This window comes from Lytechinus variegatus, chromosome 4, assembly GCF_018143015.1.
Source record: "Lytechinus variegatus isolate NC3 chromosome 4, Lvar_3.0, whole genome shotgun sequence".
Taxonomy (NCBI): domain Eukaryota; kingdom Metazoa; phylum Echinodermata; class Echinoidea; order Temnopleuroida; family Toxopneustidae; genus Lytechinus; species Lytechinus variegatus.
Window position 1 is genome coordinate 57,676,643 of NC_054743.1, and position 25,558 is coordinate 57,702,200.

General features: G+C 36.3%; 1 protein-coding gene across 1 annotated transcript; it reads left to right on the forward strand.

Moving 5' to 3' along the window:
* LOC121413103 (utrophin-like) lies at nt 1-25,548 on the forward strand. Its single transcript, XM_041605868.1, has 4 exons — nt 1-57; nt 766-938; nt 2,283-2,433; nt 25,450-25,548. Exons 1-4 carry the CDS (start codon nt 1-3, stop codon nt 25,507-25,509), a joined length of 441 nt encoding a protein of 146 aa, XP_041461802.1. The 3' UTR covers nt 25,510-25,548.
* Nucleotides 25,549-25,558: the final 10 nt, after the last annotated feature.

Sequence of the window (25,558 nt, forward strand, 5' to 3'; positions counted from 1 at the left end):
ATGGTGATGGATTTGACAGATGTTGGAGTTGATATTAATGGTATTGTTGGTGTTTGTGTAAATGTTGATGTTGAGAGGCTCACATAGCTCCAACACCAAATGTAGTTTCATGGAAATGATACTTGATAGCTCAACACCTTGTGAGCTCAATCTAAACACCAGCAATTGTTTTTAAACATTGAACTGAAAATTATTCTGTGAATACCCAATTCTTGAAAAATTGATATCGTGAAATATTGAAATTGAATTGAATTGAATTTACAAACAGAAAAAATATGTCAAATGGAATTTGAATACACTGCACAAGCCCAAACAGATACAACTATAAATCAGAAAACAAATGTGAGAAAGAGAAACTTTATTTGTAACATGAAATAATTTTAAGTTCTTCCTATCCCTTACCCTGTTGTGGAGCTATTGTATGGATGCATAAAGTTTAATAAGAAGAAAGATAATAAGTAGTGACGGATCCAGCAGGGGGGGGGGGCACATCAAGCCCGTGCCCCCCCCCCCTTTGAGAGTCATTGTCATTATTTTGTTAATGTAAATATGCCGGTCTTACACAAATGTGCCCCCCCCCCCTTAAAAGTTGCAGCAAATATAGTAAGAGGAATATGTCATCCATACACAAGTGATGACCTTTTTTCCCCGCGGGAAAATGTGCCCCCCACCCTTATGAAAATCTTGGATCTGCCTCTAATAATAAGGATGAACATATTGGGTATATATTCCTCATGAATAACAGTTGTTTAATCTTTTGCACAGGCTATCAAGGAATCGTTGGATGACTTGGCTCCGTCCATTGAGTCGGTGAAAGAGAAGGAGCATGTGGCGGTGTCTCAGGTCGGTGCAACGCAACGCAAAGAGATTCAGGAGGTGATGGATCGCCTCAGAGAGAACTGGCAAAGACTCAATAGAGAATATGAAGAAAGGCATGGGTAAGTCTATCAGAGTGTGAGTGTGTGAGACAGACAGACTGAGAGAGAGGTGCAACGCAAAGATATTCAGGAGGTGACGGATCGCCTCAGAGAGAACTGGCAAAGACTCAATAGAGAATATGAAGAAAAACATGGGTAAGTCTATAAGAGAATGAGTGTGAGTGAGAGACAGACAGACAGACACACAGACAGAGAAGACACACTGAGAGACAGAAAGAGAGAGAGAGGGGAAGGTGGAAACAGACAGAGTGAGAAAGGAAGAAATAATGAGACAGTGAGAAAGGGAAAAAAATGGATAAACAGACAGGCAGACAGACAGACATGAAAAGACACATACAGATCAAGACAGAAAGAGATAGAAAGATATTGAACAGAAAGATGGAGACAGACAGAAAAACAGACTGTACATATATAAAGAGAGGGAGAATGACAGACAGACAGACAAAGGAACATGGAATCATAGAATATAGAAATATCTGATACCTGTGGAGTAATTGGCTTTGTTTCATTGGTGTTAAAACTGTTCCAAAATAACCTTGTACACATTATTAGTAGTACTATTGCCCTTGTTGATGCATATCATTTGTGTAAGATGAAATCTGCCATCTCAGGACAAAAGGAAGGTAGTGGTGGTGGTGATTTTTATACCTAATTGCTGTTAGAAAGCATGAATGCTTGTAAGCAAGCAACCAGAGGACCTACGGCTTAAGGTTCTTTCTGAGGGACCTGGTAATGAGGATGAATGCCTTACCAAAGGGCACCAAGTTGAAATCGAACCCAGGTCACCGGAATCCGAAACCCCCACTCTATGGACTGAGGATGTAACTCTGTGGATTGTTTAAAATGAAAAAAAAATGAAAATCCATAATTTATTGTTCGAAATAGACATCGGAAATGAAATACTCTAAAAAAAATTGTTTTGATCGTAGGCTGGGCAGTTGCTGTTCAGCACCAGATCAACAAGGCTCTGTCCCTTTAATTGTTGAATGCCAAACAGGGTAGCAGCAACTCCCATCTTTTAACGTCTTTTGGTCTGACACTGCTGGGGTTTGAACTCCCGACCTCCCAGTTGTGAGATGGACGCTCTACCAACTGAGCCAACACATCCGTGGAAATGGGGAAAATGTGTCATTGTTGCTTGCTTTTTAAACATCTATATTCCAAAGATTGGGGGCTGTGTTGACTCCAATTCTTTTACCATCATGTATAGCATACAAGAAATATAAATAATCATGAAAAGGCAATTTCTTGTGAAAAAAATTAGGGCTGCTTCTTTTGGGCGTGGGACGGCATAAATATTGGTGAGCATTTCTTTTGAGATGACGGTATCTTGTTCTCTTGCAGTCAATTCCAGCGATGCTTCGACCAGTGGAGGCAGTTTCACTGTGATATGAGAGATTTAGCATCATGGTTATCGGAAGCAGAGAGGACCATTCAGGATAGCAAGAGAGCAGACGGGAGGCTTCACGTAGAGAAAGCATGCAATCATCAACCGGTAAGAACTTTAACCAGTCGTGCCTTATGTGATCATCCACCCACAAAACCAGCAATGAGTTGCCCAAAATAAAAATTGAGACTTTAATTCAGCTTGAAAGAGCACATCCTAAACTCTGAAATGATAAGTGTAGTAGGTTTCACGGTACACCATGTATCTTTCTTGGGCACATATGTGACTTATCCAGCCAATCAGAGACATGTGCGCTGCAAGGTGCAGTGCATATGGCACTTTGACAGAGTATACATGTATAAGGCCTGCTTTTACAAAGTTTGCTCATTCTTCTGAAGGCGACAAGAACATACTTGTCGAAACGTCCTTTTCAAGACCAACACTTGCCCAAGAAAGATGCATGGTGTACTGTGAAACCTACACTTTTCTTTTTGCAATGGAAACCTTCAGAAGTTACATGTACATCATTCGTCTCTTTGAAATGATACCTAACCTGTCAAAGTTGGTCCAAAATAACCCACCCAAGTACTATTGATTGAATGCAGAAGGTATTCAGTGAGTGCTTCAAGGAAGTCAGAGAAAGCAAGGCGTGAAGTTTGGGGTTTTCACTCAAGCATAAAATATGCAAACTGTGCCTTCTCTGTAAAACTTCCAAGCAGTCTAGAAAAAATAGTATTCAATGCTTTTTGGCCATTTACAGAGAACCTTCCCTCGCAACTTATTGTTGGTTTTTTGGTGGCTGGTTACTTGCAACATTCATATAGCGCTTGCAACAGTGCTTCTATACCCTGGCCTTGGCACTGTTTGTCTGATCAGGTGCTTTAAGCATTCAAGAAATTCCTTCCTACCAGGTATCCAGTTACTACACATGAGTGGAGAGAGGCAAATGTAGATAAATGCCTTCTCAAAGTCCAAAGACTTATCCTCTGAGCCACAACAACTCTACCCCTCAACACCTACATTGTGTAATACCTGAGTTGAGGATCAACTAAAGAAGTCACAGCAAACCATGATTTATAAATAGTCTTAAAATTCAAGGTTAATTATGTCCATATCTTTTTTTAAGGCTAATAACCTTACTCTAATTACCTTTAAAATCTTTTATCCTCTTTTTTCTTGTATAATTATGTGCAAAAGAGATTATTTCTATTTTTCTGATCAGGAAAAAAGTCATCTTTACAAAGTCTGTTTTTTATTTGTCGATTGATATGTTTTTCCCCCTCTGCTTTCACATTGCTATGGAAGAGAAATATTATTGGGCAGTGAACTTCATTTGTAATGATTTTGAAAATTTGTAATCTCATTGATATTGATATATTTATTTGTTTCATATACATGTACAAAATCTTGATTTATATGAATTGTGATTGTTAGCTTATTGATTCGAAAGAGGGAGAAAATAAAATGTTATTAAAAACAAAAAAATATATTGAAGATCTAGATCGAGGAAATCTATAAAAATCTAGCTTTGTGAAATCATTTCATCTAAGCTGAGAAGCAAAATCTGGTGATTACCAACTCAGATAAGCACATGTGGGACAGTGTATTATAATTGTTTTGGAAAAGGCTTGACACCTTGCTGGAATGCTATCGTTACAGTATCTTACACACTTTTCAGCAATCAACTCATTTCTACCAGCATCGATTGGCACATATTTTTATGAATACAAATTAAACATATGTGTGTATTCATTTTAGTGGATTCTGCTTTATCTAATTTTTAGTTTGATCCTACAAAGTTGCATTTATGATTAACTTCATGAGGCTACAGTGTATAGAAAATCAACTGTTTCACTGTATGATTAAAGGGATGGTGTGGGCTGAAATATTTATATCTAAATAAATAGAGTGAAATTCACAGAGCAAAATGCTGAAAATTTCATCAAAATCGGATAACAAATAACAAAGTTATTGAATTTTGATATCAATCAATATTTTTTTTAAACAGTTATATGCACATCGTTATGAATATTCATTAGGTAGGCTGATGATGTCACATCCCCACTTTCCTTTGTCTTATGTTATTACATGAAATCATAAATGTTTCATTTTTTCATACTCTTTTCATACTTGAGTAAATGATGTGTCTTTATTGCCGCGATGAATAACTAGTGCAATAATCAGTTGTCAATCCAGTTGTTTTAGATCTTGGTAGAAAAATTTTGAATAAACCTAATTTCATATACTGTAATTTAAAAAAAAAGGACAAGTGGGGGTGTGACATCATGAGCCCATCTAATGAATATTCATGAAGACATGCCTAGAACTGTTCACCAGAAAAGTACAAATCTATAAAATTTAATAATTTTGTTATTTATCGGATTTTGATCAAATTTTCAGCATTTTGCTTCGTGAATTTTACTCTATTTATTGAGATATAAATATCTCCAGCCTGGACCATCCATTTAAGTCCCACACTATGAAATATTTGTACTGATGTCCCTTTTTTTATAAATAACCTGTGCCACCAGTCCACCATCTTGCCGGATCATATTCATATTGCAAAAAAGTGTAATTATTTTACTCTGATGTAATTCACATCGTATACCAGCATTCAACAACGAGCTATTGTATTGATGACTGCAAAGATGATTGAATACCCTTCATTAATTGTCTATCAAATATATGGGTAGCAGCAACAAGGCGTACATAATTTCAGCTGGGGGTAGGGCAAGAGTTGATCGCATGAATAAAGTAGAATCTATCATTCAGTTGATTGCGATGCGCTTGCCATTGGGTATAAAAAGGCATTGTATTTGGAGTTATTCACAATATGATTATCCATTCGGAACAATGTCATGTGCATTGGTCTAATCGAGTTTCAACTGCTGTGTACTGAATTCTGTAATATGATTTAATTTTGTACTGGAACCAGCTGGCTCTGGTAGAAAATGGGTGAAATAGTTAAGATAGCTGTAATTAGCCTCTTTTACATGCAGCATTTTCACAGTAGGTGTTATTGCCATTTCATTCATCTTCCAATAACTCTTCAGACCTGCCAACCAATATGTGTTGGGCGTAGTTAGTACGTTTTTGCAACCAAAATACGGCAGTTCGTTTTTGTCTCACCTGCGAAGCAAAGTGAGACTATAGGCGCCGCTTTTCCGACGGCGGCGGCGGCGGCGTCAACATCAAATCTTAACCTGAGGTTAAGTTTTTGAAATGACATCATAACTTAGAAAGTATATGGACCTAGTTAATAAAACTTGGCCATAAGGTTAATCAAGTATTACTGAACATCCTATTAGAGTTTCATGTCACATGACCAAGGTCAAAGGTCATTTAGGGTCAATGAACTTAGACCATGTTGGAGGAATCAACATCGAAATCTTAACCTGAGGTTAAGTTTTTGAAATGTCATCATAACTTAGAAAATATATGGACCTAGTTCATGAAACTTGGACATACGGTTAATCAAGTATCAATGAACATCCTGCATGAGTTTCACGTCACATGACCAAGGTCAAAGGTCATTTAGGGTCAATGAACTTTGGACGAATTGGGGATATCTGTTGAATTCCCATCATAACTTTGAAAGTTTATGGATCTGATTCATGAAACTTGGACATAATAGTAATCAAGCATCACTGAACATTTTGTGCAAGTTTCAGGTCACATGATCAAGGTCAGAGGTCATTTAGGGTCAATGAACTTTGGCCGAATTGGGGATATCTGTTGAATTCCCATCATAACTTTGAAAGTTTATGGATCTGATTCATGAAACTTGGACATAATAGTAATCAAGCATCACTGAACATTTTGTGCAAGTTTCAGGTCTCATGATTAAGGTCAAAGGTCATTTAGGGTCAATGAACTTTGGCCGAATCGGGGGTATCTGTTGAATTACCATCATAACTTTGAAAGTTTATTGGTCTAGTTCGTTAAACTTGGACATTAGAGTAACCAAGTATCACTGAACATCCTGCGCGTGTTTCAGGTCACATGTCCAAGGTCAAAGGTCAATGAACTTTAGCCGAATTGGGTGTATCTGTTGAATTACCATCATAACTTTGAAAGTTTATGGATCTGATTCATGAAACTTGTACATAAGAGTAATCAAGTATCACTGAACATCCTGTTCCAGTTTCAGGTCACATGATCAAGGTCAAAGGTCATGTAAGGTCAATGAACTTTGGCCATGTTGGGGTTTTTTGTTGAATAACCATCATATCTCTGTAAGTTTATTGGTCTAGTTCATAAAAAGAGGACATAAGAGTAATCATGTATCACTGAACATCTTGTGCGAGTTAGAGTAGTATGCAAAGTCAGCACTGCTGCTATATTGAACCGCGTGATGCAGGTGAGACGGCCAGAGGCATTCCACTTGTTTCTTTTATTAATTTCTTGTTTTTTTTAATCTTAATATATTGAGAAAAATCATCTATATATGTCTCTATTTCATAAAACTTACACAAATATGGTTATGAGATCAATGTGACTTTTAGGTAACTTGTTTGTTTTATCATTTTGTTAAAACCAGGGTGAGATATACACATGTTTCAATGTGTTTTTTTTCATCTGCAAGAGCAGTGCGCATTTTAGCTTGCATTCAGCTTGAGCGCCGCGATGAGCGAGGGCGTCATGCATTTTATTATGAAATACACTTTTGGGGGGAAAAATACATTTTTTTTATCACAGAATACAATTTTTCATTCCCAGATGTAGGCAGGTCTGCCTCATAGTCAATCTGTTTCAACCATTTCTATGCCACGTTCTTCCCATAAATGTGAAGTAGAATCATCATATGCTCATTATTCATTTATGATGCAATCCCTGTAAATGTGAACTCCTTCCACTGTAGTTTGAAGGTTTGCATGGTGGCATGTACAATTGCTGATGTGGTTTACGGTACACCATGTGTGTTATAGAAACAGTGGATAGAAGAAGAGAAGAAATGGATAGGCAAGAAAGTGGAGATTTGACACTTTCTCGCCTATCCATTTCTTCTCTTCTATCCACTGTTTCTATAACACACATGGTGTACCATAAACCACATCAGCAATAATCCTTCCACTGTAATATGGCAGAAGTATTCATCATCTTATTAAAGTAAATCAAGCTTTACTGCCACAACACTTCTATAAAGTGCAATATAATCATTTTGTCTTGGAATTCATAAATGATGATTAATTCACATTAATTTGATAAACACGGAAATATAGCTGTAACCGAGTATTTTGTTCATCATCTTAAACTACCAAATGCTTCTAATGTCACTCCTCCACCCCTCTGCCTACCCCCCCCCAATACAGCACCCAGTTCACCCATATAACCCTGGCATCCATTCTGCTGTTGAATCGCCATGGCAACGGTAAAAATGTGCATGCCCTTGCATGTCTCGGGACGGATCAGATCAAACGCATTTAGCGCATTTATCACAATGCATTTTGGCAAATTGGAAATAACGGGTGGAAATCAGAGAAATTGGACCGTGAGTGGAAAGACTACCACTCTCTTGCTTTGAGTGACATGTTTGATCAAATTTTGACATCCTCTTCATTTGTCGTATTCCCATTTCAGTCTTTTTTGTTGGTACTTTTCTTGCATACCCACCAGGGTTATTCCCATATCTTTTTTCTTGTAGCTTCCAAAGTTATTGGCATGATTGATCAAACACAGTTTATTTTGTGAATGAGTCCTTCATATGGACTTCTTTGCTTATGTTTTATTTTTCTTATGTTTTTCTAACATCGATACTTTCGTTAGGAGAAATGGGAAATGCACGGCATGAATTGCAACTTCTTTTCACTCTTCAAATCATTTGGAATTTATTCTTATTTTCTGCTGATATGCTGGATGGGAATGTGACATAATTTCAAAATTTAATTATTATTTTGATTTATTAATTGGTATTATTTACATTATTTACTTAACCATTTGCATGAGTTAATATATGTATCTGCTAAACTTTTTTTTACAGAATGGTTTGACTAGAAATTTGCATTTGATGCATATTGCATAAAATGAATACTAGTTAGCAAAGATGTTGAACTTGGGAATATTTCTCTCTTTAAAAAAAAATGATGAATCTAGTCATCAGAGATGTTTTTTACTCAGAAATTGTAACTGTTGCTTCATTCATAAAAAAGAAATAAGACTTAATGTTTCTCTTAATAATATAGACAGCAATGATTTTGAAAGGATTGGATCGGTATATCATTATTAGGAAAGCTTGAGCACCAGCAATGTTTGAATAGGGTAATGAAGCAAATTACAAAAGACATACTGCTCTAGTCTCCCTTTGTTGAGTTAAGCATACGACATTTGCTCTTGCGACATTTGCTTTGGTCTTAATATCTCAGAGGGCCCAGGGTGAGTTAGGCATACGACATTTGCTCTTGCGACATTTGCTTTGGTCTTAATATCTCAGAGGGCCCAGGGTGAGTTAGGCATACGACATTTGCTCCTGCGACATTTGCTTTGGTCTTAATATCTCAGAGGGCCCAGGGTGAGTTAGGCATACGACATTCGCTCTTGCGACATTTGCTTTTGTCTTAATATCTCAGAGGGCCCAGGGTGAGTTAGGCATACGACAATTGCTCTTGCGACATTTGCTTTGGTCTTAATATCTCAGAGGGCCCAGGTTTAGAATTAGGACTGTAATAGAGTCTTGGTTCAGAATACTAGTAATGTAAAGATAAGGGTTGGGGTTTATTTAGTTCGGCCGGTAGATATTATGTTTGGCTCAACGTGCAGATATTTCACTGAAACAATTATCGATGTAGAAAATGTCATGGAACCGATGAGCTTATATCAGAACTAGATCACGTTGAAATCTGCAAATGGCAACTAATATTATTCCCCAGAGATGAGATCATACAATATGTATCACGGTGAATCTTGTTGAAATCTGCAAATTGGCAACTGATAGTTTTCCCCTATAATGAGTTCATATCAGGAGTAGATCAGGTTATAATCTGCAAATCAGCAACCAAGTCTCCTATAGAGAGTTCACATCTTGGAAGCATTTAATGAAACACAGTGATTTTTCACTGATGTCTGTAATAAGCTGCTGAAATCCTTGCATTTGATTGGCTGAGAGGAAATTGGTCAGTGAACAAAACTTTTCATTGAGTTTTCCCCCAAATTCTTGTCAAAATCTTCAAATTGGCAACCAATTTAGTCTCCTGTATAGAGTTATTATTCATGTCAAAATCTTCAAACTTGCATTAATAGTAACTGCAGTCCCCTGTGGGGAGTTCATATCTGGAGTAGTTCATATCTAAATTTTGCAAATTGGCAACCAATGCAAGCCGCTTTTGATTAGTTTGTATCAGTGGTAGATCATGAGAAATTCATGGCAACCAGTATTGTGTGCAGAGTTCATGTCGAAATTAAAGACCATGGGAAAATCTTCAAATTGGCAACCAATAACAGTCCCATTGTAATGACAACATGAAGGAAAATTTGTCAAACCTGCTACTGCTATTAAGTCCCCTTTATGTTCAAATCACAAGTTAATGTCAAAATTTTTGAATTGGCAACTAATATAAGTCTCGCATGGGGAGTTCATATCAGTGGTAGATCATGTGAACATCTTCAAGTTGGCAACTAATATGAGTCCCCTGTGGGGAGTTCATATCAGTGGAAGATCATGTGAAAATCTTCAAATTGGCATCCAATATAAGTCCCCTGTGGGGAGCTCATATCAACGATAGATCTATGTGATGTCGTCATCTCTGAACGAGGTTTTAATTGTAGATGTCACGGCTGTCTGGTTTCTGAAGCCTAGGGTCCATTGATTGGTTGATATTCATACAATCCAAGCTGTCACTCCTGAGTGTGTGCATGAATGAACACTGGGTTTAGCTTGTTCATGTGGTCCCACATGTTCACTTACGTGTCGTTGCGCTGTGCAGGGATATGAAATGAAAGATGTGATGCTGAGAATAATTTTGCTTCCCAAGAACAAGGTCATTGTAGACTATATTTCTCTTATGTATGAGAAAATGGTTTGATTGGGAAATATCAGCATTGTACATGTAAATCACACAATTTAACTTGATAGATTATAGGGACAGTAATTTTCCGTTCAAAAAATTGCCTTTTCCGTTTCAGAAAATCTCAAATTCCGTTTCAGCCTGTCAGAAAACGGAAATTCCGTTTCCCCATACACTTTGTACACACGGAAAAGTGACAATTCCGTTTACACATTGAATAGCAAAATCACATGGCGTACACTCGCACAGGCCAAAATTTGTATCTGCTACTGGACCAACAACACAATAAAATCCGTTCTAATCGGATCTATGCGGGTGCATTTAAGAATTTTTCGATCACATTTAGCATGCATACATCCTCACCTTTCACATAATTAGCATTATTTCGCAGTGAAATTAAATTTCATCGACAATTTGGGGGGTTTTTGGACATCGTTATCATCTGACAACGGCTTTCGCCAATCCGCCATCTTGGATTTTAAGACCACGATATCGTGCTGTTACATCTTCAAACGTAGAGGGCAGCAACACACGACCATGCAGTTGAGCGATATGAAGCAATATGAAGCTCAACCCGGCGCGGCAGGCTGGGTACGGGCGCCTGTACTTTCGAGTGTGGTGATGTCGAGAGCAGTCACGATGTGTGAATTGTCATGATTGTAGCGAAGTGAGATCGTGTTTTCTGGGGTTTTGTGGCCATTTAATAATCTCATTTTGTTGTTATTTTGGAGTAATTTCTGTTGCTATTCTGTGTATTTTGAGGGAAAATACGTTTTCCGTGAATTTCCGTTTGAAATGCCACTTTCCGTTTCAAAAGGCCTTTTCCGTGAATTCCGTCCGTTTTCCGCGATCGCGGAAAATCACTGTCCCTAAGATTACCAGTAACGATTTTGTATCCTCTGAACCAGCTGTTCATAACATTGTTGCTTGTAAATGCTAATGAATCCTGCAAGATGTTTAAGAGATGCATAATGTGAATTGTATAAAAGCATTTTTTTTTTTTGGAAAGAATTCATTAGAAATTAATCTCAATAAATTCATGAATTTTCATAGAGGCTCCCTACATATCCAAGTATTTGTGGTAAAACCTTTGTTGATTTTGTCTTTAACTCTTTAAGCGCCATTGGCAGCTATTTGTGACCATAGGCCACTCTTGCCGGTGGCAGCTATTTGTGCCCAAGTAACTTTTTTTTGTTTAACCAATTTTACAGCCAGGAAATCAGCACCATATTCTGTGTATTTTATGTTGTTATACTGGCAAGGAATTCACAATTCATTTTATCACATAAAAAATAGTGGTTTACATAGACATTTTTTGAGTAAAATTGTATTTTTGCATCATTATTTTGAAGAGTTGATTTTGGATATTGCCGCGATCTGAATCAGGATTTCCCCTATAGAAACGTGTGATATAACGGTTGTGTGTAGCAAAAAAAGTACTTCTACCGGCAGAGGAAAGGCGAGTGTGCGAAGGCATTCAGCTCGGAATTGACCAATGACAGAGCGGTACGATGTTCCTCACCCAGCACTACTCGCCCATTCGCTATTGTTACATGAATATTCATGAGCTATCGATTTGGTCTTTTGCAGGCCGGTATGGTAGTATTCTTGTGTCAAGGCTTTTTTGTGCCTGCAAATGTGCACGGTTTGGGGGAGATTTTTTTTTTTTTGGGGGGGAGGTTTTATACTTTGTTTTTTGCATTCTCACAAAATTGTTGTCGTTATGAATATATGAGTAAAGAAGGCTGTCATTTCCCACTCTCGTCGCACTGCAATCACCACACTCATTGTTTATTTATTCATTTATTATTGTTATTATTATTATCATTATTAGTATGTGAGTATTATCATAATTTTTGTTATCATTATCGTTATTTTGATTATTATTATCATTTCGATATTTTTCTATATGGCAAATCTGGTAGCATAAACTGGATTACTACGAAATGAAAAAAAAATATATCAAGCAAATTTGATAATTGAAAATGTTAAATATACAAACATATAGAGTATGTTGATTGTGCATAAGTCCTACCGCATGAATAAAATATTGACAATGCACGTTATAAAGAAGTTTAGTGGTGTCACTTATATATAATTTGAACAGCAAATGATGTCCATTTCATTTTTTTTCAGGAAAGGGGAAGTAAAATTAATTTTTACTACATTGATAGTTTCAATGACGGGGTAATTATCGATATCACAAATAAGAGGTGTAGTAAATATAATCTCTGATATTGTCGAAAGCAATATCTTACTTTTCCGATAGATGATCCATTACAAACATATTATTTGAATAAACAAAGGTTCAACAAATGATAAAGATCTAATTTTCTACAAATTGTTAGTAATTTCTACCTTCACACCCCATCGCTTCGTTATTTCTTTTTCCTCTTTTATCTTTCAATTTTCTGTATGTTTGATTTGTCAAGGATTATAGCCTATACATTTCTTCAATCTTAAATTTCATCTTTATCCTTTATTTCTAAATATGCAAAATAGGCTTCAGCTACAAGTTGATTTAATTATTTTAAACTATTTTTCTTTGCCCCCTTGATTTCTTGTTATCATTCTCGACATTATCCATGACATCTTTACCATCATCCCTATCATCATCATCATCATTTAGATTACAGGAAATTTGAAGCATATTGTTGATGCTAAATGTCTTAAAGTCGAAACAAATATTTGAATAAAAATTATGTATTTTAATGGCAATAAGTCAATGGAAGGTGTTGGGGAAAGCGACAGAGGAATTTTAATCTTGATCTCAACGGAGAGAAAAGCTATTGTTCGTATCGGAACCTTTGAAAGTATTCAATTGTCAAATCAAAAGACGCGCGCGTGGCCCGATTTCTATGAACATCCTGTGCTAATTTACTTTCCTCGATAATAGGTCAGGAGGGAGCGCGGATTAGACATTCCTCATAAAAGGGAGTCTGGGCATCTATTGTTCATGACTTGGTGGCATGAACAATAACGTGTAGTCGCTATCAGACAGGTGGCTACTTTGGTCGAACATTATTCTTTTTAATGCCGAAACAGATATAATGAATATTTCACCCCCATCATGAAATGTCCACAGAGTGAATTTTACATGTTATGTTTATCGTTCTTTCACTGTTCAGCTACGATTTTATATCAAATAGTGATCCCATAGGGCTTCCTGGCATGTCGACGAAGACCGTTGCCTTGTTTTCAAACCGCTTGCTATGTATGCTCGCTCGCTGAATGAAATGATAATAATAATAGACAGTTCTTGTATAGCGCATAACACATTATAAATAACGTCTCTATGCGCTTCCAAAGGACTTGGATATTATTACCCTGGCTTTAGCCCCGCAGCCTTTTACAGCGCTGTGGCATTTCAAGGAATAAATTCCTGCCAGGTACCCATTCACCTCACCTGGGTTGAGTGCAGCACAATGTGGATAAATTTCTTGCTGAAGGAAACTACGCCATGGCTGGGATTTGAACCCACGACCCTCTGTTTCAAAGTCCGGAGACTAATCCACTGGGCCACAACGCTCCACGAAGCGAAACGAAATGAAGCCTCGCGGAATGAAATGAAGTTTGAAAATAATCAATTATTCAAAGGCAAAATATGCAATGAGGCCCTTTTCTTGTCTAAGATTGTCATTATATTTTCATTTTATATTTCATTATATTTTCCGCAGGAAAAATAATATCCGGCATCTATTGTCAATTCCTTGGCATGTACGAGATGCATAGTTGGCTCAGATTAATATCCTTTCATAGATGAGGCTACAAAGATCAGATATGATCATATTTAAAAATATTTTTTCCAGAGATCTTTATATCCTCTCTATACAAATCATCTTTATTTCATAACAAATATACAAATTACCCAGGTATGGATAGATAGATAGATGGATAGATAGAGATGTGAGATCAGTTACGTAATAATGATAACGTATGAAGATGATGCGAGAATTATGTTTTGTAATAAATACATTTAATTTTGTATTCAACCTGGGTCATCACAAAAAGGGCTAAAAATCACTGACCTCACATTTTTTTTAGGCGGGGGGGGGGGGCAGACCAGAAATACAGAACAAATAGGCTTATACCCCTTTCATAAACCCAATTATGCGGCTAATAGCAGCATAATTTGGTCGTAAAATTGGAAGAGGACCAGAGTTATCCGCATTATTTTGATGCTGCTATTATCTGCATAATAGCAGCATCGGGACAAGATTTTGAGTTTATGAACGCATTTCCAAATACTGCGGATAATTGCCATGGTACGGTCACAAGGTCACCCTTTTCCAACACAACCGCATCGGAGGGGGCGTGTGCGGTTTCCATGACGATTATCCTCCTTTTTCAGGACGGGCGCTCGTAAAAATAATGAGGCTTATTTTCGGATTTTGTGAAAGCAATTTTTATTATATTATCCGCTTTACTCTTAGGCGGCTAATTGGAGGATAGGTTTATGAAAAGGGTATTATTTTCATTTTGAAAGTTTTTATTGATTTTTAGTTTGTAACTGATCTGCATTTCCTCTTCTTGATTCACGATTTTTTTTTCTTCTAGTTCTGTGTACTTTGCCAAGAACGCCCACATCATTTTGTGGGATTTTACACCCCAAACCTGTTATACCCCTTTCATAAACCCAATTATGCGGCTAATAGCAGCATAATTTGGTCGTAGATTCGGAAGAGGACCAGAGTTATCTGCATTATTTTGATGCTGCAATTATCGGCATAATAGCAGCATCGGGACCAGATTTTGACTTTATAAACGCATTTCGAAAGTAATGCGGGTAATTGCCATGGAGCGGTCACAAGGTCACCCTTTTCAAACGCAACCGCATCGGAGGGGGTGTGTGCGGTTTCCATGACGATTATCCTCCTTTTTCAGGACGGGCGCTCGTAAAAATAATGCGGATTATTTCCGGAGTTTATGAACGCAATTTTTATTGAATTATCCGCATAGGTTTATGAAAGGGGTATTAGTATTGAATCTGTCCGATCCCTCTTTATCTATATTTCAATATATCATCTTTAGTGTTCTATATTTTGTCTCCTTGTGACTGGCAATGACTTTGTTACAGTATGAAAGCCCGTATGTACGACGAATAGACCCTGACAAAGTATGACCAAAGTTTACACTGATTCATGCTATAGAACGATCGTTGAGTGGGTCGCAAATGTTTGTTGCCGACACTGGATAGAAATCGCCTACATTATCCAAAACAGTATATAGTTGAGTGCATCGAACACCACAAATCGTATCCAGGTTACGATTTTTCTAAAGCATATTTTGCATTACGACAATATTGGCAAGAATAGAAATGACATAAAATTTACTCTGCACCAATAATTTTGTTGCGAAATACCGCGCATTCTAAATAAACAAGGGTCTTGTTTTGAAGACTACACGAATGTAAGGGTACGGTTGGCTGCACTGTGAAGATACATGGCTCTAATATATTATTGTGTGTGTTTGCGTGGGGATCGCAGCTGTGCTGCGATTGGTCACTTGATCGACGACAATGCCCTTTTTTGGAAAAGAATGGTTTCAATTGTGTGTGTATAAACCCTCTCGTATTTCAGAGGAAATAACTTGAATAGGAAAATAGTATTTCATTCAAAAGAGCATTATTTTTCACATTTTTGTTTGTTCAGTTACATCAATAGATACGTCATTTGAAAGGGTAAACATTGAACTTTCATTTCATCTTCTTAATTTCTTGGTATCTCTACAATTCCTTGGGTTATTTACTCTTTGAAATGTTCATGAAATCATAATTTTCTAGGTTTTACTTATTGAAAAAAACGATGTAAAATATTTCATCTTTTCTCAATTTTTCCAAACGCAAATTTGAAAGGTCATAACATGATCATAAAGTCCATGAACCATGCATCATTTCATGTGTAGAAGGTTTCGTTATACAACGTACGGGTAAAGAGTTATGACCGTTTTAAAATCAGTCTTTGCTTACGTTTCGGTCAATTTAGGATTCCTCGAATATCCCTGGCACTAGAGGGGTATTGGACCTGGCACAGTAAGAGTTAAACTATGTCTGGAATCCCCAAAGTATTCAACATTGTAATATAAAATGAAATGATAATTTTCATACCCACATAAATTGTGAGATATTAATTTTATTGTTGATTTTACAGTGATATATTTAGGTAGTAATGATATTTTCTAATGTCTTGTCTTTTGCTTTGCATGTTATTGTTTCATTATTCTTGATCATTCAAAGCTTATACAGTGCGTCACAGATAAAAAAATGATTCATTTTCTGTGATTGAGCTATCAAATTAAACATCAGATATTGAACCTCTTAAACATTTGATTTTCTTTTTGAAATTCAGACAACGCCTACCGAGCAAGTTTTTGATTTCCTTTCTTCAAATTGTTTTTCCTCACTCGTTTCTTTGTGAATGAGAAATCTCCTTAGAAAGGAGGAACTTGAAGCTTTGCAATAACGGGTCTTTTGTCAATTTCCATCATTTTTGTGGGATGCACTGAATATTAAACTTTTCATGTTGCAGGAATTCAATATGCCTGATGATTCAATTTTGTCCAATGGTATTATTAAACACAAACAAAAATTTCCATGAGTGAGAAAATAATCAGATTGTAGAGTGGCCCATCAACTTTTGAATAACATTACTTGGCCTTGATTTACCCATAATGACATGTTTGTCAAAGGATATTATTAGGTTTCTGATGAAAATAGCATAATTTCTTGGTGGTAGAGCAGCAATTCGAGGAGATTTAGAGTCTCACTCCCTTTAGGAATTGTTTCGACCATCTAGAGAGAGGCAACAACTTCAAATGTTATTCATCAGGAGCCCCCCCCCCCGATCCTGCGACCCCTGTTCATCATAATACATCAGAATTATAAAAAGGCATAACTAAAAATCTGTTCTCAACCCCACATCTTAAGGAACTGTCTCCATGTGGGTACATGTACTTCTCTGTAATTCTTGCATTTGATAAAAATATATTTTAAGGGAACCCATTTTATATCTAGTATTTACTGATTACAAATTTGTCTTTGTACAAAACCGAGTATTCCAGCGCAGCATATATTTTAATTTATCATATGATTATCCCCAAATTGACAACAATTGTGTGTAATACATCTATGGACAGAATACGATGCAAGAATTTTTATTTCTTTAAAATGAAGAAAAAACCCATGTTATTCAATTGTTTTAGATATTTTGTATTCATCCTTAAAAATATTGTCAATTGGCGGATTTTCACATTCATCTTTCCTCCTTGTGATTCCTGCCTCAAACCAATAAGAAGGCTTATGCAAAAAAAACATACTGCTTTTGACTTTCGCAATCCTGTAGATGCAGATTCTTCAAAATCACGATACTGGGGGAAAAACTTGCTTTGAGACAGTTTCTTCAAAATCATGATCAAAACTTGAAAATTACCTTTAACATTTTAAGTAAGTACCCTGGAAGAACATAACTCATTTGTCAGCCTCGAGTTATTCATTGACAAGCTGTATAACTAGCCATCTCAGTATTCATGTCCATAAAGTGGAACAGGTAACAGTTCGTCGATCATATGGTGTAGATAACGCTTTGACTTTCATTCTATCTGATGGCTTAGAAAAGCATGAATGCTTGTAAGCAAGCAACCAGAGGAACAAAGGCTTAAGATCCTCTCCGAGGGACCTGGTGAATGCTTTACCAAAGGGCACTGGCGCACCAAATTGGCATCGAACCAGGGTTATCAGAATCCGAAACACTGCTCTACCGATTGAAGTATCGTGCACAGCAAAAACCGTGGTGTTAACCGGTGTACATAAAGGACCACACCAGTTATTTTACACCGGTGTTTAAAAATTGGTGGTGTTAGTTTTACACCTATAGGTGTTATTACAACACCTATGGTTGTTACATTTACACTCTTTGGTGTTATGTTCAATCTCTAGGGTGTTATTTTTACACCTCAGGGTGTGGTCTATTAACACCAGTTGGTGTCAGTTTTAACACCACAGTTTTTACAGTGTGCCTCCTCATTTAGCAAACAATTTTTTAGGCCTAAAAGAAGGAAAATCATGAATTTCTATATTTTTGTATTGTCTTTCAGATGAATATCGGACTTTGTCTGTATCTTGACTTTTAGGATGGTAGTAGATGCGTGGATGTTTACATGTCCGACTAACGTGCAAGCAAGTCTGTGAGTCCTCATGAAGCTAATTGATATGAATGCTCCGATAGGGCAGACAAGCACTGCACATGATATATGATTCCGTTTCATTGATAATGCATGGGGTTAATCAGTAACTTGTAACATATTCATGTTCAGTTCCGTCCCAACTGAGTATGTGCTCGATGTTAGTGCAGTGATATTTAAAGTGATTTGGTAACTGAGTTTCCTGACCCTACATGCTATAAAGGACTTAGATTGGGACTTGGAGAGACAAAAATGAGTGGATATAATTTTTCAAAATTAAAAATGAATGAATGAAAATATAAAAGAATTTATACAAAATGAAAGTAATAATAAAACAAATTAGAATGATATCGATGATGATAATAGTGATGAGGATGAGGATGATGATGATGATGTTGATGATGAAGATGATGATGAATGATGATGATGATGTTGATGAAGAGAATGATGATGATCGTGATTAAGATGATGGTGATGGTGATGATGATGATGATAATGATGATGAAGATGAGGATGATGATGATGATGATGAATGAATGAATAACAGAAAAGAAAATATCATATCAGAAGTATTATTTTTTCTATAAAAAAAATATATCAATATTATATGTTCTTGATATTGAATTTAGGTTATAGGAGAAAGACAAGGACAAAACAAAAATAAGAGAGAGAGAGATACAGATAGAGACAGGCAGAGAGACCAAGAATATTGAAGAGAGGCAGAAAGACAGGGAGAGAGACAAACAGAGAAAGAGAGAGAGAGACAGGAAAGAAAGGGCCTTGTTTAGAGAGATGGAAAGAGAAAGATACACAGGAGATAATAGCGATGAATACCAAAGCACAATATATTCACACCTTCATACTATTCTACCACTGTCAGCCCATTGATAGAATAACTCACCAACCGACCTGCCGACAAGCTATTCCTCTCCCTCAGCCTTGAGAAATTGGATAGCCCTCATTAAAGCCTCAACTTGAATATGAACCAGTCATTCGGAACATTACCTCATATTCAACACACACAAGGCGATCGAGCTCTGGCAATAAACCCGTAAACTCCCCCTGCTGGCAGCATAGCGCCAGGGTGATGTCCACTTCCACAGCTGTTTTCATTTCCACATCAAGGTGTTTCCACGGCGGCGGCCAGTCCAACCCGCTTTCCTCCTCCCTCCCTTTAATCACGACTCCTCCTTAAAGGTGCCAATTTAGCCATTCAGGAACATATGTTTAGCATTACTGATCGGGATGTTTTATTCAGCTGGTGGGATGACTGGTGTGGTATGTAGTGCATGAACTTGGGAGTATAGACTCAACCCCGATTTGGATAGATTTTCAAGTGCTTGGACATATATACCAAAGGCGGGGTAGGCTCCGAAATATTCAGGGGAGAGAGAGTCGTTGGCTTGGTAAATAAAGGTGGTATTGATGTAGGCATAAGACAGCATTGAAGTGTATGTGCGGGGATAAGAGATTAATCAAATGGAGCTCGCATCGGAGGATAAGTGACACGATTGAAGAGTATTATACCCCAGGGGGAGCATATGGAATATACACACAAAGCAGGCATATACCGAAGGGAATATATGGATGGCATATTGTCAGGCTGGCGAACGGTAGTATTTTGCTGAGGTATGTATGCTTTGTTACATAGATCTCTGAATTTCATATTGGGGTTACTTTTTGTATACAATAGGTGGTTCAGATGTTTTAATTTTGCGTGAAATTATTGGTTATTCTGCAAGGAAAGAGCCGTGGTGTAGTGGTTCCGACTCTCGCCTTGTAATCGCTGGTTTGTGTGGTGTGTTTGAATCCCAGCATGGCCTGGCGTCCTTTGGCAAGGCATCAATCCACACCGCTGCCACCCTCCACCCAGGTGCTGAATGGGTAGCTGGTAGGATGTGAAAGTCATTGTAGCTTGTCCAGTACTGTGAGTGCCTCCTATGGCGACTGCATGGAATACTCCCCAGGGAGTGGAGGATATGCATGCCTTGTGTGCAGAATAACTGTTTGAATCTGATGACCAGATTGTTAGTATTGATGGTTCATGAAAGAATTTAGGGTAAAAGAAAGTACAGTCGTTGCACCAAACAATTATTTCATGAGAAAGTCTTTTTAATCAAGGTTAATTGTTAAAATATAATCATACTTCTAGATTTGGTACATTAATGTAAACTCATCTTTGTAAAATTGTGAAATCCTGATGATCGCTAATGCAGAAAAGCATATGAGGGACAGTGTATTGATATTGCTTTGAAAGATACCTGACATTTGATGGAATTCTGTGCTTGTTATGCTCATTTCTCAGCAATTATGCATTTTCTTCCAGAGCTATTTGGCACATACATGTATACATGCATGTATAAATACAAACACTTTGGTGGTAATTTCCTTTGATTCTGTTCAAACTCACTTTGAGATCGTTACTACAACTGTTATTTATCTTTAAGGGACATCTTATCTCAAAGGTAACTCTTCAGTTGCTGTGACATTTCCAAGACCACTCCTCAATCTCTAACACATTGTGGCAATGTTGCAGAGATGTGGCTACCACATTGCAAAAAGTTGTCAAGTGATGAAGATGTTATGTAGACCAGCTTTGAAACTGGTTAACTCTTTAAAACGTTTAATAGATGGACATGTTTGTTGATTTTACCACGACTCCGCAGAGAATCAGATATATGTTGCAAAAACGTAGACCCCTGTAACCAAAGGAGATTTGAGTTGTTAATTGCATCACAGTGAGCACCTAGCCATTTTGTAGTCCTTTTTAAAGGTCAAGTCCACCCCAGAAAATTGTTGATTTGAATCAATAGAGAAGAATCAAACTACCATAACACTGCCAATTTCATCGAAATCGGATGTAAAATAAGAAAGTTATGACATTTTAAAGTTTTGCTTATTTTTCACAAAACAGTTAAATGCACAACTCAGCGATATGCAAATGAGAGAGTCGATGATGTCCATCACTCACTATTTCTATTGTTTTTTATTGTTTGAATAATACAATATTTCACTATTCATGAATTTGACAATAAGGACCAACTTAACTTAACCATAAACTGTTAAAATAATGGTATTTCCACATGTTCAGGGAGAAATAAACTTTGTTTCACTTGACAAGGAGGAGAAAATTAGAACATTTCATGCAATAAAATACAAAAGAAATAGTGAGTGGGTGACGTCATCAGTCTACCAATTTGCATACCGACCAGGATGTGCATATAACTGTTTTGTGAAATCAAGCGAAACTTTAAAATGTCATAACTTTCTTATTTTACATCCGATTTTGATGAAATTTTCAGTGTTTTGCTTGTTGAATTTTTCTCCTTTTATTTCAAATAAACTTTTTGTTGGGTTGGACTTGTCCTTTAAAAATGGCCAGAAAATATTGAGTTTTGTCCATTTTACTGTATGTTTCTAGATTGGGATTAGTACACGAAACAGCTACAAAACAGTGGATTGTGTAAATTTTTTTGCAGCTTTGCTTACTGTGAATCTAAGACGATGCATTACCTTAAAAGAAGACATCATAATGACTTTCCAATTGCCATTTATAAACTTAGTTTAGATTCTAATTGGCTCTTTCACTTTCTTATCCTTTCACCATAGTATTTCACATGTTGCAATAATTTTATAGTTATTATGTACAAATAATGAAGGAATCACTTCCTTGTAAGTACTTAAGAAGGAAGTGTAGTTGAGCTTGATGCAGGCAAGTGTTGGATGTAAACAAACCAGTATATTTGTTGGAATTTCATTTTTGTATCAAAACACTCTGAAAGAGTTTTCAATTTAAGCTTAACCTTTAATCTCTCTGAATATTTTAGGAGTTAGCATCATTGAATAGCTGTTCTTTTCTCTTTTTTTATGTTTCATTGAAGTAAAAAACAACGAGCAAACAAACCAAAATCGTGCTGCGCTTTACCCAGATGAATGGTGTATTAATCACATTAACAGTATTAATGATAAATTCTTTATTTTATTTTAGTATGATACTTCCAAAAGAACGACACGATACTAAATTGAAGACAAAAATAAAGAATAGAACATAACATTTTAATAAACGGAACATGTTTCGAGGTGTCGCACCTCATCCTCAGCCTGAAAATTATTAACAGAGTCATTGGTATTTATACAGTTGAGATGTCAAGTAAAAATTTCAAGAATGTAGTTACACAGGATTACAAGGAATGCAATTGTTGAATGGAATGAAGTAAAAAGTTACAAAGTCTATGGATTTATCAGATAGGGGTGGGTTTAAATTAAATGGATAACATTATTTGGTAATTGTACACCTGTTGGTTTAGTTGAGGTTGTTTCCATTTGATGAAAAGCCCTTCTTTTATTTTTAGTTGAAAATCTGTTTGAGCAGTATCGAGAATTTTGAAACAGTGGGTATTGCATTCTAACAAGCACTGGGGTGACGATTGCAAGTGTCTCCAGACATGGGAGTTTTTGTCCTTCCCCAGATGCTCCTGTACTCGTGTCTTATAATGACGCTTGGTTTGACCAATATAGCGAGCTTTACATCTCGCACATGTAAATTGATATATGACACGAGCATGTATGCTAGTATGCTTTAAAGGAGCTTTGAATGTATTTTCAATGTTAGAAAATTTGATCCTGTGCTAAGTCATGTATTGATTCTGATGTGTTGGTGGTTTTATACTGAATAGAGAAATAACAGTACATTATTCCCCCCCCCAAAAAAAAAAAAAAATAATAATAATAATAATAGATAAATAAATAAATGAAAATAAATAAAAGATAAATGAATGAATGATTGATTGATAGAATGAATGAATGAGTGCATGAGTGAATGAGTGAGTGAATGAATAAATAAATAAATAACTAAATAAATGAATGAATGAATGAATGAATAAATGAATGAATGAATGAATGAATGAAATTGTACCCTTGATATTTTTGAGTTGCAGTTTGCAAGAACGAACATAAAATTAACAGAGTACAAAATCAAAGGAAAATGAAAACTAAGAGACCAGTTTGGAAGTCCAATTGGCCATCAGAAGATCTTGGTAACCTTGTTAATATTGCCAGTCACTAAATCTGAAAACTTGCTGAAACAATGCAAGCGTGTGCACACACTCTTTCTGTCAACATAGAATGAGGTATGTTGGTTTTTTTTAAAGGATTTTGAAGGATTGAATCTAATTATGATGAAGGGTTCAATTAAAAATGTAATTGTGTATGTATTTCATTTGCACGCTGATGTCACAATTTTGCACATTTGTACAATTAAATTCAACAATCGTAATAGGTTCCTCACCTAACTTCATATTATAGAAGCTAATAAAGGGCAAAAGCTCTTGGACAAAATCTATATAATAATCATCAGTATCAATGGTTCAAAGTGGAAATCTTGATTCAAAGAAAATAACATGGAAACAATTATCATTCTTATTCCCCAAAAGTTAATTCAGTGTGCAAAGATTTAATCAGTTTATGTGAGCTTTTTCAACTTCCAACATCCATGTTAAGTGCCTTCAAGTTCATTATCATTGTAATTATCATCCTAGAAATATGATCATACAATTTGTCATGCTGAAAGCGAATTAAAGGTCAAGTCCACCTCAAAAAAATGTTGATTTGAATCAATAGAGAAAAATCAGACAAGCACAATGCTGAAAATTTCATCAAAATCGGATGTTAAATAAGAAAGTTATGACATTTCAAAGTTTTGCTTATTTTCAACAAAATAGTTACATGAACGAGCCAGTTACATCCAAATGATGATGTCACTCACTATTTCTATTGTTTTTTTTATTGTTTGAATTATACAATATTTCATTTTTACGAATTTGATGATTAGGACCTCCTTGCCTGAAGCATAAAATGTTAAAATAATGGAATTCCACGTGTTCAGGGAGGAATGAAACTTCATTTCACATGACAATGACGAGAAAATAACGATATTTAATATTTCATATAATAAAATGCAAAAGAAATAGTGAGTGAGTGATGTCATCAACTCTCTCAATTGGATGTAATTGGCTCGTTCATATAACTATTTTGTTGAAAATAAGCAAAATTTTAAATGCCATAACTTTCTTATTTTACATCCGATTTTGATGAAATTTCCAGTGTTATGCTTGTTGAATTTTTCTCTTTTTATTCAAATCAAGTTTTTGTTGGGGTGCACTTGTCCTTTAAAAACTAACAGATTTCTGTGCTGTGCACTATGGGTTGATTCCATTGTCCATGCCACCAAACTTAAAATCAATACTTAAATTTGAGCAAGGCAGACAAATCAATACTTTTTACACATGCAACCAACACATAGGAAATCATCAATCGATTCTCTTTGTATGTTTGATTTAAGTTCTATATTCAATATTTGATTATATTATGTTGTGTGATATGCCATGAGGTGATATGTATTACGGTTGATTGCATTGATGATGAGACAGAAAGGGAAATTTAAAGAGAGAATAGAAACTTTACCTTCATAAGCTTTTCGTTCACTTTTTTTAAAAACCCATAAGAGACTGAGTTTGCATATATATGCAGGCTGGAGTCTATGGAAATTGTGTTATAGCATTGTGCCCAATACTTCTGACTTTAAAACAGAGTGTCATGGCTTCGAATCCCAGCCATGGCGTAATTTCCTTCTGCAAGAAATTTATCCACATTGTGCTGCACTCGACCCGGGTGAGATAAATGGGTACCTGTAAAACTCTGCAGGGCTAAACGAAGGCAGGATAATAATGTCAAATTGAACACATAATTCAATATCAAACAGCTAGATAAGATGGAATTTCATTTCATTTATTTCAATGTGGCAAGGCCTACATGTATTTAGCAAAAGTTGTCTTCCAAGTTAGGTCTGTATACCAAAAATAACATGGAATACAGCACTGATTTTTAGTTGTCTATATCTTGTAAGTTTTGTCAAAAGAACATCTCACCATTCTTGTTCCCTTCTCAGGTGCTGGAGGATGGTATTGCCACACACCAGGCTATGGTAGCATCTCTCAACTCCAACTGAGAGGATATCGTTGCCCAGTCTTCCTCTGTGGAAGGGGGTACACTTTTAT

What these genes read in the sequence shown, in the direction of transcription:
- LOC121413103 (XM_041605868.1), top strand. Translation starts at nt 1, where the DNA reads ATGGTGATGGATTTGACAGATGTTGGAGTTGATATTAATGGTATTGTT. An exon ending in GAATATGAAGAAAGGCATGG is followed by an intron (nt 939 to 2,282) that starts GTAAGTCTATCA and finishes GTTCTCTTGCAG; the next exon opens with TCAATTCCAGCGATGCTTCG. An exon ending in AAGCATGCAATCATCAACCG is followed by an intron (nt 2,434 to 25,449) that starts GTAAGAACTTTA and finishes TTCCCTTCTCAG; the next exon opens with GTGCTGGAGGATGGTATTGC.